At 43.3% G+C, this 12100-nt stretch overlaps 1 protein-coding gene across 1 annotated transcript; it reads right to left on the bottom strand.

The window, feature by feature from the left end:
- Window positions 1-1589: 1589 nt before the first annotated feature.
- Window positions 1590-8268, bottom strand: LOC134227962 (guanine nucleotide-binding protein subunit beta-5). Its single transcript, XM_062709676.1, has 5 exons — window positions 8033-8268; window positions 7692-7947; window positions 7211-7622; window positions 2156-2419; window positions 1590-2091 (listed from the first exon to the last, which is right to left on the bottom strand). The coding sequence occupies exons 1-5, from the start codon at window positions 8145-8147 to the stop codon at window positions 2080-2082; spliced, it is 1059 nt and encodes a 352-aa protein (XP_062565660.1). The 5' UTR covers window positions 8148-8268; the 3' UTR covers window positions 1590-2079.
- Between the last annotated feature and the right edge of the window lie 3832 nt (window positions 8269-12100).

Raw genomic sequence — 12100 nt, 5'->3', positions numbered from 1 at the left:
AATGTTTATCTGATTAAAAAAAATCGACCTCCAATTTTTTTTGCTAAACCAATTTTAATCTTTACATTCATTAATTTAATCGGTGAACGAAACGCTCTTTTATGTTTCAGACTTCATAGTTCAGATAAATTTACAATAGTCCATCAAACATCACAATTTTGTAAATCTGGTCATTTGTGTGTAACATTGATATAAGCAATCTAGGAAAATATACGCATTTTCCAAATGTTGGTCCACATTAATGTTAGATTATGCTAAATTGCTTCCTAAACAAATTTTTATACTTCCAAAATGTGTCGTTGGTTGATGATAGGTTACTGAACCTATAATTAGCGCTGTAGGCATAAAACACGCTGATAAATTTTCACTCAATATTGACATGAAAAAAGTTTTTGTTAGAAAAACTTTTTTTCCTTAAATATGTCACAGGAACATTATTCCCAGAAAAGTTAGATAATTAAAATACCTATCTGCAGAAAAAATTTCATCGATTTCTGAGATGAGGTTTTTTTGTAATATCGATTTTAATTTTTTAAACAAATTTTTTTCAGTGTGGAAATCGGTATTTTATTTTTTGGATATTTTTCCAAAAAACTTCTGGGAATTTCACGACAGTCCGCCATACAACACTTTTTTGTAGGTCTTGTCATTTTAGAGTTACATCGATTTATAAAAAATCCATGAAAAAAAATAGGCCCTCATCAAATGTTACTCTTGACAATTTTTGAAAAACTAAGTATGCAGAGTGGCTTATAAATACCATATCTTCATGCCCACCAAGTTTCATTCGATTCTGAGATGGTGCTGCCAACCGCTGGTCGAGTTGGCGCGAAATTCGTCTATAATTAAGTTGTTCTAAAACATGTTAGGATTGAATTCGATGAAGTGTTGCAAGTCAACCCGCAGTAGGGGTGGCTTGCAACACCCATCATTTTGATATTATTTTCATATTTTTATTATTGTTATATGTCTGATTATATGTCTAATCACTAATATTAGGACACATGAAAAGTATCATAATATACTAGCAGAATTAATAAAGCCTTTGAATTCAGAATTATTGAGAGAGAAACTTGAAAAGTGTTGCAAGTCACCCCGTTTGACGGTACACTTCTTTTCACGACACAACAAAATGCGAGTTTTGAAACACTTTTCCGCACTGGAGCAACCCGAAATGTTAGTCGATTGCTAATCAAACTTCACTTTTTCGAATTAATCACTTATTTGAAGCAGAAACTCAATATTAATCACGATTTTTGCCCGACAAAAAGACTAAAAAAACATCGCGGGGCAAATGTAAGCAACGGCGCACTTCGGTGGTGTCAAACTATTAGGGTGGTACAAAAAAAATTACATCGTCACGTTCAGTAGATTCTGTCTCAGGTTTTGGGTGTCCTCCGAAGGTTGGTAAAAATAGGGGCTGACGTTTCAGGTTTCTTTGAGAGTTGGTTGATTGAAGTTGAATTTATTATTTCTCGTTGTGTTGTCCCAATGGGAACGATACTAAATGCACTAAGCCTCGACGTTAAGGAGAAACAAGCATCATACCAATAGTACGGAATTTTCACAATCAACTAAAAAATTCAAAGTATCGTAATTCAATTACACATATATTGAATACATTCAGTTTATTCAGTTGAGCTAATTAGTCCTATTTATGTTAAAAAAAATATGGCACGAAGTATAAATAATAATAAATGTAATAAATATGTTATGCTAACATTGTTTACTGGTGGGTTTTTGGTCAAAACTTAACTTATTCAACAGGAAATGTTTATCAAAATAAATGTATTTGTATTTGGAAATCTTATTTTATCTTGTGAAGTAAAAAAACGTCAATTTCTTCGGTTTCTAAAAAATAAAAAAATCAAAAACTGGAGCTTTTTCTAAAAACAACATTTTTTCTGACTAATCAACGATATACTTTGGATGTTTCTATTTATAGACAGAGAGACGCATTAACTTTTGTTATTTTTTGGTTTCATCCTAATACTTGACTGTAACTTTTAAATACTATTATAGAGATTGCGCTTTGATTGTGCAATATATGCTACTATTCGACGTGATTTAGAGTACTTTTTAAGCCCATATCTGTAAAACAACAAATGTGTTTATAAAATTAATTTGATGCAACCAAAGTTAGCACAATACTTACTCTGAGGGTGAAATCCCAGCTTCCGGTAGATAATGCAGTGCCATCCGGCGATACCTGAAGGCATGACACTTTATTCTCATGGCCATAAAGCAAGCAAACGCGTTGCGCTTTCAGCGTGTCCCAAACGTTTACCGTGTAGTCATTATACCCAGCGAACAACAATCTGCCACTGACGGAGAAGTCAACCGAGTTGACACCAAATATAATGCTATCCTTGCTGAAAACTGCCACCTCCTTATCCGCTCTCATATCAAATAGACGGCACTGCAAATAGACAAATGAAAGTTTTCATAAATGTAATCTATGTGTAACATTCAGTTATTTTGGGCTCAATTTTTGATCTCGAACTTACGAGTGCGCCACAGTGCGCCGCTGTTGTGTTTAGTATTAAATGCGTTAATCATAACAATATTATATTATGATATAAAAATACTAATAAATAATTAGAGGCGAAAGTATAGAATTGATAGTTCCGTTAGGATATGGCAGGTATGAAGAATGTTTTGACCCTTCCTTTGGAAGTGTCTATAATTTCACTTTGTATGCGTTACGCAGGCATGTTATGCAATAATCTATCAATGAATCTCTTAAATTATGAAAGAAAATATATGGTATTTGAAACAATTTCATTTTAATATTGAAAATATAATTGTAACAAATGATATGATATGGAATTATGCCTATCTTTCTTATTGGTTTCAAAGAAACAATTGATTTTAATTAAGGTACGTATAGAAGCATGTACCAAAAAATCTTCTCAGAAAAGCAAAAACGTAAAAATTCAAAGGGATTTCAAAAATTTCTTCAGTGGAAGCTAGATAGCAAATGTTTTAAGACACTAATAGAACACTTACATTTACTTACATTTTTGCATATAAACTTCTAACGAGTTTAGCACCGCCCAAACGTTGACCGATTTGGCTGAAATTTTGTCCAGAGCATCAAGGCATCAAATAGAACCGAATAAGAGGGCGGCCCATCATTAACATTAACTAAGGCTATTAACCCTTTCAGGCCCGTCGGAATTACCCACGGCAACATTCCCCCACCCGTAAACCCTGTGGCGGCTCTCAGCTGCGCATGGTTTACTCATAACTATTCACGCTAGCCTTCGGCTCGTAGCTCCGCTACATACTGATGTGCTACTGGACATTCATCAATCAAATGCCATCATCATTCTCCCACTGCTTTGCCAGGCACCTTCCCTATACAGACTGAAGGCGATAATCTTCTAGATTTCGTTGCTCTCCGAGCTCTTCCTTTTATTACGACTCCGCCGCAATCTTTGCTCTCCGAGCAGTCCCATTATCCTCCTAATCTCTCCGGACCATACACAGTCCATCCGAGTTGGGAACGAACAGCAACGGGCTCTCCCGGCTTTCCAATCTTCGACTCAAGCGGAGCTATGAGGTGCAAGTTGTCAATTCCTATGAGCACCTGTGGAGATGCTTCTCCGTAGCAAGGAATTTCCACTTCATTCAAGTGATCAAGATCTTTGAAATCCCCTGCGCCCACTTGTTGGGAGGGAAGTTCTAACTATTATTCTATTATTCTATAAAATTCTAACTATTATATGTTTGTTGGAAGTATTTGTTTACATTCGGTTCATAAACGAATGGAATCGCAATTGAGTGATGAGTGAGGATTCGGCAGAAAGAATCAGGCCGCAAAACGAATCATTGAGTCTAAATTGAATCAATCTTCTGAGTCCAACTCAGTGTTTTCTGCTGCACTCACTACACATCGGTTCATTCTCATCTCTCGATTTCTTTTCGCACTATTTGTGGTTTCACTTCTTCCTGCTGGGGGGCACTCAGTAGGTATGAATCGTTTGTTGGTTCGCTGTTGGGTTGAGTAGCATTCATTTTGCAATCGTGTGTTCGCTGATGGATAGAGATTTTAAATCGGTGTGGTTCGTGTGAGTGAGTGAGTTTTCCCATAGCTGATTCAGATGCCGATGACTATGACATTGAACCTCCTGTGGTCTGGACTCTATCTCGGGTCCACTATGCAGCAAAGGATTATGAAACTCCGGACAGCCTGCTATCGAACAGCGCTTCCTTATACGGCATGACCGTACCCCGTGATAATACATGCAACACGGACACAGGCCTAAATTCTCTACCGTCTTCCATCTTTATTCCACGTTTTGCGACACGAACTCCGAACAGTTTCGTCCAAAGTGACCTATCTTTTGACACACAGAACGTTTTACATCACGGTATTGCGGTTGGTTTGAGGGCTCTGAATTCATCTCAAATCTTGGACGATGTTTGTCACTTGACGATCCTCCGTTCGTTGCTTGTACGAATACTTTCGTTCTCGGTTGCTCTCGTTTCTTGCTCTTCTCGTTTGCTTCTTCCTTCTCGAAAGTTGCTTCCAAAGCCTTTTCGACGAGACTTTCCATAAAAGTCCCACATGTTTCCAGGTCGACCGACCGGGCGCGTCGCTCGTACTCCACCCACTCCATAGCATGGTACGAAGGCAGCTTCTGAACTAAGTTCTGCATCAGAATCGGGTTCTTCAAATGGTGTCAATCCTGCCGCTTTAAGGTGCTGCGTGAACTCTTCTACTGTGCTTCCGAACTCTATTACAGACTCCAAGCTCTCCGCATTGGGTCCTTTCATTTCTTGGATCCGGTTTGCCAACCTTGTCGACAGGATTTCTGGATTCCCGAATCTTCTCCGCAACTTCTCAACTATCAGCGGAACATTCTCGGGCAATAGAAGACGATTTCGAACCGTATCCAAAGCTCTCTCCGTCAAAGCCTCTTGCAGTCGCACCAAATTCTCAGCATTGGTGAAGCCGCATGACTTGTTTGCCTGCTCGTACGCGCTGATGAAAATGGGCCACTCCTCGGCGGCACCGTTGAACTTTGGCAAATTCCTCGAAAACACCTGCCTCGACGCAATCTGTAGACGAGATGGTCCTGTCTCCGCCGCTTTCACTTTTGTAGAGACTCTCTCCGGAGCGACATCAAACTCATCTTCCGAAGAATGGGTAATGACTTTTCTTTCGAACGATGGCCGGGGAAGACTGACCTCGGGTATTCCAGCATAATAGCTGTCCGTACCCCGCTTCACTACTGGCTTGCATGGTTTCGGTGGCTTCACGTTGCTCCGATGCTTTCTCGGAAACAGATCTTCCAGCGTACTTTCTTCCACATCAACCTTCGTGGCATCTCCTAATTCCGGAAAATCGTCAGCGTCGAGCACGAAATCCCCATCGCTCCCGTCCAGATCGATCATTATCTTCAGAGCTGAGCTTCTTTCTAACATCTTCTTCCGGCGGGTAATTCTCTTCCGCTCTAGTTCCAAGATCCTTCGCTGATTCTCCTCTTCAAATTCCTCCAGCGGAGTGGAACCGCTCTTCGAGTTCTCTGAGTTCCCTCAAAGCGCGGGTTCGCGTCGACTCCGCCGACGGCATACTAACACTTTTCTTCATGCACCCACGAACGCGATTGGTTTTCCTGACCGGAACAGATTCGGCACGTTTCACGCAGTTGCAATACCGACCGATCATATGTCTGCAACAACTCATCGTGATCATCCTCTGTAGCGTCTTCGTGTCCGCTTACGTGTTTCTCGCCTATCTTTTTCTGTCCCTGATCGCCTACCTTTGTCGAATCTTCAACGTCATCGACGTCTTCTATCTCATCGTCCTGCGCTAGTTCCCTAGTCATACGACTTTTGGTCAACTTTGTCTTTTCTGACTTACTTTTGGTCAACTTTGTCTTTTCTGACCTTCATACCGGCCAGAATGTTTGAACTGTAGAGATGGCTGTGCTGTCTGGGACACCCAACGAGGCTCGGATGGATCGATCTTCTCCCAGACAGGTCGCACAGAACCAGGCCACCTCGACGACGCTTTCATCGACGTCTACGCACCAAGGGCGGAAATCTTCGTTTTACTATCAGTTGCATCGATGCTCAGTAGGCAGCTTCGTCATTGATTCGTGTTTGTTTTGATCAGACGCTCGGCGATGCAGGCACGAACATTTCGCAGCATGCTGTGAAACTTTCATACCAAATTTACTGCCCGATCTTCAATAGCCGATTGATAATCGAGCGTAAAAACTGAATATCTACCGGGGCTGAAATGAATATTTTGAATTGCGGTTGATTTGCACCGATGAATGATGATTATTTTACTTCATATACTAAACAGATGCATATATTTTAGGAATCTGACTTCAAAATGTTGAATCCATGCACCGCAGTATGAAATGATATTCATATTTTGAGATTTCAAATTGAATATCAATGTGCCAAGCTGAAGATTCATTTTGACACCGCACAAAACAACGCTGACACCGAGAGTCGACGCTTGCTGCTGTTCGTGCACATGCCGTCCTATTCATTCGTACATTCAAATTCTGTAAGGACTAGCAACTTGATTGTGTGTTGGATGTCAGCAGTTTGATTGTAGTTGAAATGACTTTTTCTGTCCCTGCTACGCACTCAAAGTGGTACCATTCTCGACACTTTTCACACTGGACGCTAGCATCGAAATCCTCTCCTTCATCACAGCACGTGCAGTTCAATTACACTCACTCGTGTCTGTGTGTTGACGGTGAGCAACAACAAAAATGGAACGCGTTTGCTGCATCGCTCATCGCGTGCGTTCGCGCTATTAACCCTTTCAGGCCCGTCGGAATTACCCACGGCAACACCGATGATACTTTTATGCCCATGGAAGTCGAGAAAATTTCAAACCCGAAAATTTCCTCGACCGACCGGAAATCGAACCCAGCCAACCTCAGCATGATCGTTCGTTACCTCCCAGAGTTATTGAAAATCCACTGTTTTGATTTTTTTATGAAAAAAAAAATCCAAAATAAATGTTGAAAATTGATGCAATGCAATGCAATAAATTAAATGCAAATAAATGAAATTGATGGAAAAAAGAATCCCTAATTGCCCTCAAGTGCTATTTTGACCTCACCTTTTTAATGCACGAGAGAGACACTATCCTCGTTAGGTGGATATTAAGTAAAGTGTAAAGTTCTTTGCAAAAACTGCTCATCCATCCAGAATAGAAACTCTTTCTACTTACAGTGCTATCATCCGATCCCGTACTGATGGCATCTCCGCTCGGGTGAAATTTCACGCTGTTTACATCGGACTGGTGTCCTTCGAATGACTGCACGACGTGACCGGAGCGCATATCCCAAATGAATGCCATCTTGTCGCAACTGCCCGACACAAAAGTGTTGCCCGTCTCGTTCGGAGCCAGATCTATGGACATTACATCACCCGTGTGACCGTGGAAACTTTGCAACAGCTGACCCGATTCAACGTCCCACAAAGCGCACGTGGAATCGCCGCTTCCGGTCAGTATTTGCTGGTCTGAGTTGGGAAAGATGCAGCACGACATGTAGCTGGTATGCGTTCCAACGGTCTTTTTTCGAGATGAAATGTCTTCTTCCATAGTTATCGGGTAAACGGTTACCTTATTGTCCAAGCCACTGTTGGAAAAAAAATGTGTCATGTTTTACTTAAATGTATCAGTCGAGGCAAAAATCATATCGTCTTACCCACAAGCCACCAGGTTCCCGGACGGCGCATACGAGCATCCCATGACCCACGTAGTAGGCATCGTTACGGCATGCTCCTTGTAGTTAGTGAATGCGTCCCAGATGATCAACTTTCCATCCTGGGAGGACGAAACGATGTGTCGCTTGTCCGGTGACCAATCGGAACACAAAACTTTCGCCTGATGTCCCTTGAGTACGCGACGCGGCTTGATGTTCAAATAGGTGATCATTTCAAGCCGTTCAGCAACAGAGGAAACTGAAATGAAGCATCAATATTATTGGTAGGTACTAACTGGGAATATTAAATATGAAATTTTCATGAGAAATCAATCAAAACTTACGAGTGACATCGTTCAGCTTCTGCCGTTCCTCTTCTAATTTTGCCTTAAGCGATTCGGCTTCCTTCACAAGCGCAGCTACCTTATCGGTAGTGTTGTTGCTCAGGACCTCGGTCATATTTTTCACCGTTATTTTTGCGGATTTTTAATGCTTTCAGGTCAAAGAAAGAAAAAATTACGGCAAAAGTGATTAAACTCGACTGTGATTTTCAGTAAATTTTTGCACCATTTGACAGAAGAATAAATCAATAAACAAACAGTTGTCAAGAATTATGCGATATCTTCAAAATGATGGGAATATAATCACGGCGTGTCTAAAATAGTTGGGTTCTTTCACAAATTACGTAACGCTAAATATGATGATTTTGGACCCCCACCCTCCCCCACGTAACACTTTTTGTATGGAAGGTTTATTTGTTTTGTATGGATCTTAACACTCGGCCTGAGCCCCTCCCTCCCCCTACAGTGTTACGTAATTTGTGAAAGGCCCCTAACGTGCAAGAAAAATGGATTAATGAAAAAGCAAAATCTGCCGCTATGAAATGAGTAGATAGCGCCACCGTAGACCAGTTCCTTCAAAACCTTTCGCATGTTAGACTACGTTCAGACTGGTGATATAGCTACTTGATATAGGGAATCTTGACATGAGATGTTATATGCATTATTTGCAGTGAAAATAAGATATGTGAACTTTGATGCCAAGCTACTCTATTTCAAGTTATATAGCTCATAGTCTGGATGACACATTAACCTACTTGATATAGCGAATCTTGACATGAGATGCCATATACTAAGGAAACTGGACACATGATTTCCAATCAAACGCCTTATGAAAATTTGCCACAAGGAATCGGTATGAATTTCAATATGTTGCCTTATGAATGATGATTTACATTGAAAAAAAGGGAAGTGCAGCAGACTGGATTCGAACCATGGACGTCAGGATCGGGAGGCCGGTATGTAGACCACACGCCCATCGACGCTTGAAGACTTGGGAAGGAAACTGCGTATAAAAAGCACTGTTGATGGAATATTCAGTCGAAGCTTCATAAGGCGCCAGTTATGAATTTCGCTAGTCCAGTTCGCTGAGTGTATGCATTATTTCCAGTGAAAACTAGATGTACAAACACTGATGTCAAGATGCTCTATATCAAGTGATATAGCTCATGATCTGATAATCGTGGGCAGCAGGGACTATGTCCAAGGGCTTAACGATCCCTCCCCAGGCCATCTGCGAGTTGTGGGGCTTGCCTAGGATGTGGTGGGGTTTGACAGTGGGCCCTGTTAAACCTCTATAAAAAGCTGCATGTATCCGCAAGTAGGCTCCACCAAAGCGACCGTGTGCCGCTCAAAGCGCACAAGCCCAAGTCCTGGTGTTAGGTGGGACACTAAACAGCCCTGACACGACGGCCCTCCGACGAGACAGGAGGTTTGCGCAGGCCCAATAAGCCGCCTAGAAAACCAATCATTACGAACAATATAAGAAATAATGCGACTCGATATAATCGGCAAGGACCTAGGCGACGAACACAGGATCACGATTGGAAGCTTGGAACATGGAATTGCAAGTCGCTAGGTTTCGCAGGTTGCGACAAGATGATCTACGATGAATTACATCCCCGCAACTTCGACGTCGTGGCGCTGCAGGAGATTTGCTGGACAGGACAGAAAGTGTGGAAAAGCGGGCATCGAGCGGCTACCTTCTACCAAAGCTGTGGCACCACCAACGAGCTGGGAACCGGCTTCATAGTGCTGGGTAAGATGCGCCAACGCGCGATTGAGTGGCAGCCAATCAACGCAAGGATGTGCAAGCTGAGGATTAAAGGCCGTTTCTTCAACTATAGCATCATCAACGTGCACTGCCCACACGAAGGGAGACCCGACGACGAGAAAGAAGCGTTCTACGCACAGCTGGAAGCAGACATACGATGGATGCCCACTGTGGGACGTTAAAATCGTCATCGGTGACATGAACGCACAGGTAGGAAGGGAGGAAATGTATAGACCGGTCATCGGACCGGATAGTCTGCACACCGTATCGAATGACAACGGCCAACGATGCATAAACTTCGCAGCCTCCCGCGGAATGGTAGTTCGAAGCACCTTCTTTCCCCGCAAAAATATCCACAAGACCACATGGAGATCACCTAACCAAGAAACGGAAAACCAAATCGACCACGTTATTATCGACGGAAAATTCTTCTCCGACATCACGAACGTCCGCGCTTACCGCAGTGCGAATATTGAATCCGACCACTACCTCGTTGCAGTTGCCTGCGCTCAAAACGCTCGACGGTGTACAACACGCGTCGAAGTCGGACGCCGCGGCTTAACATTGGGCGGCTACCAGACGCTAGACTAGCCCAAGAATACGCGCAGCATCTGGAAGTGGCACTCCCAACGGAAGGGCAGCTAGGCGCAGCGTTTCTTGAAGATGGCTGGAGAGATACAGTCGGGATTCGCTGGTTGGGATCTTAATATTTGGGTCACTTTTTAATTGAGCCTCCGCTGGTTGGGCCATGGCCCAACTAAAAAGCAACCGAACGTCAAAATTCAATGTAAACACGGAAAACGGGATTGGGCGTCACTGGACATCATTTGTGATGTTCAAGTCGAAATACACCACGCATTGACGAATACGTATTCGTCAATGATACACGTGTTCAAATGGCTGTCAGTTGACCCAACTAAAAAACCGAATTCGTTAGTTTGGCCGAGGTAGTGGCCCAACCAGCGAATCGCGACTGTATTCGATCCGCCATTGGTAGCACCGCAACCGCTGCACTTGGCACGGTGTCCCCGGATCAGAGAAACGACTGGTATGACGGCGAATGTGAGCAGTTAGTGGAAGAGAAGAATGCAGCATGGGCGAGATTGCTGCAACACCGCACGAGGGCGAACGAGGCACGATATAAACAGGCGCGGAACAGACAAAACTCGATTTTCCGGAGGAAAAAGCGCCAGCAGGAAGATCGAGACCGTGAAGAGACGGAGCAATTGTACCGTGCTAATAACACACGTTCACGTAAGGGCCACGTGCCACAGCCTGATATGTGTAAGGACATAAACGGGAACCTTCTTACGAACGAGCGTGAGGTGATCCAAAGGTGGCGGCAGCACTACGAAGAACACCTGAATGGCGATGTAGCAGACGAAGATGACGGTACCCAAGCAGCACACATGTTTGACAAAGGTTACTGCAACTCATATGTGACCAGATTTAGTCACAATCAAGTTTATACAACCATTTTTGTCTAATTTGTGTTGCTCGGGTATGGTAATGGACCTGGGAGAACGCGCGCAGGACATAATCTTTCCGGCCCCGAATCTCCAGGAAATCCAGGAGGAGATCGGCCGGCTGAAGAACAACAAAGCCCCTGGGCTTGACCAACTACCAGGAGAGCTATTTAAACACGGTGGTGAGGCACTGGCTAGAGCGCTGCACTGGGTCATTACCAAGATTTGGGAGGATGAAGTTTTGCCGCAGGAGTGGATGGAAGGTGTCGTGTGTCCCATCTACAAAAAGGGCGATAAGCTGGATTGTAGCAACTACTGCGCAATCACATTGCTGAACGACAAGGTACTGTCCCAAATTTTATGCCGCCGACTAGCACCAACTGCAAGGAAGCTCGTGGGGCAGTACCAGGCGGGTTTTATGGGCGAACGCTCCACCACGGACCAGGTGTTCGCCATTCGCCAAGTACTGCAGAAATGCCGCGAATACAACATGCCCACACATCATCTATTCATCGACTTCAAAGCCGCATATGATACAATCGATCGGGACCAGCTATGGCAGCTAATGCACGAACACGGTTTTCCGGATAAACTGACACGGTTGATCAAAGTGACGATGGATCGGGTGATGTGCGTAGTTCGAGTTTCAGGGGCATTCTCGAGTCCCTTCGAAACCCGCAGAGGGTTACGGCAAGGTGATGGTTTTTCGTGTCTGCTATTCAACATCGCTTTGGAAGGGGTAATACGAAGAGCTGGGATTAACACGAGTGGCACAATTTTCAATAAGTCCAGCTATTTGGCTTCGCCGACGACATAGATATTATGGCACGTAAC

The sequence above is a fragment of the Armigeres subalbatus genome, chromosome 3 (genome assembly GCF_024139115.2).
Source record: "Armigeres subalbatus isolate Guangzhou_Male chromosome 3, GZ_Asu_2, whole genome shotgun sequence".
Lineage (NCBI taxonomy): Eukaryota > Metazoa > Arthropoda > Insecta > Diptera > Culicidae > Armigeres > Armigeres subalbatus.
Note: the sequence above shows the minus strand (reverse complement) of the source record. Positions and strands in the feature narration are given on the sequence as shown.

What these genes read in the sequence shown, in the direction of transcription:
- LOC134227962 (XM_062709676.1), bottom strand. Translation starts at nt 8,147, where the DNA reads ATGACCGAGGTCCTGAGCAACAACACTACCGATAAGGTAGCTGCGCTT. An exon ending in GAAGCTGAACGATGTCACTC is followed by an intron (nt 7,948 to 8,032) that starts GTAAGTTTTGAT and finishes GCTTCATTTCAG; the next exon opens with TTTCCTCTGTTGCTGAACGG. An exon ending in CGGGATCGGATGATAGCACT is followed by an intron (nt 2,420 to 7,210) that starts GTAAGTAGAAAG and finishes GTCTATTTGCAG; the next exon opens with TGCCGTCTATTTGATATGAG.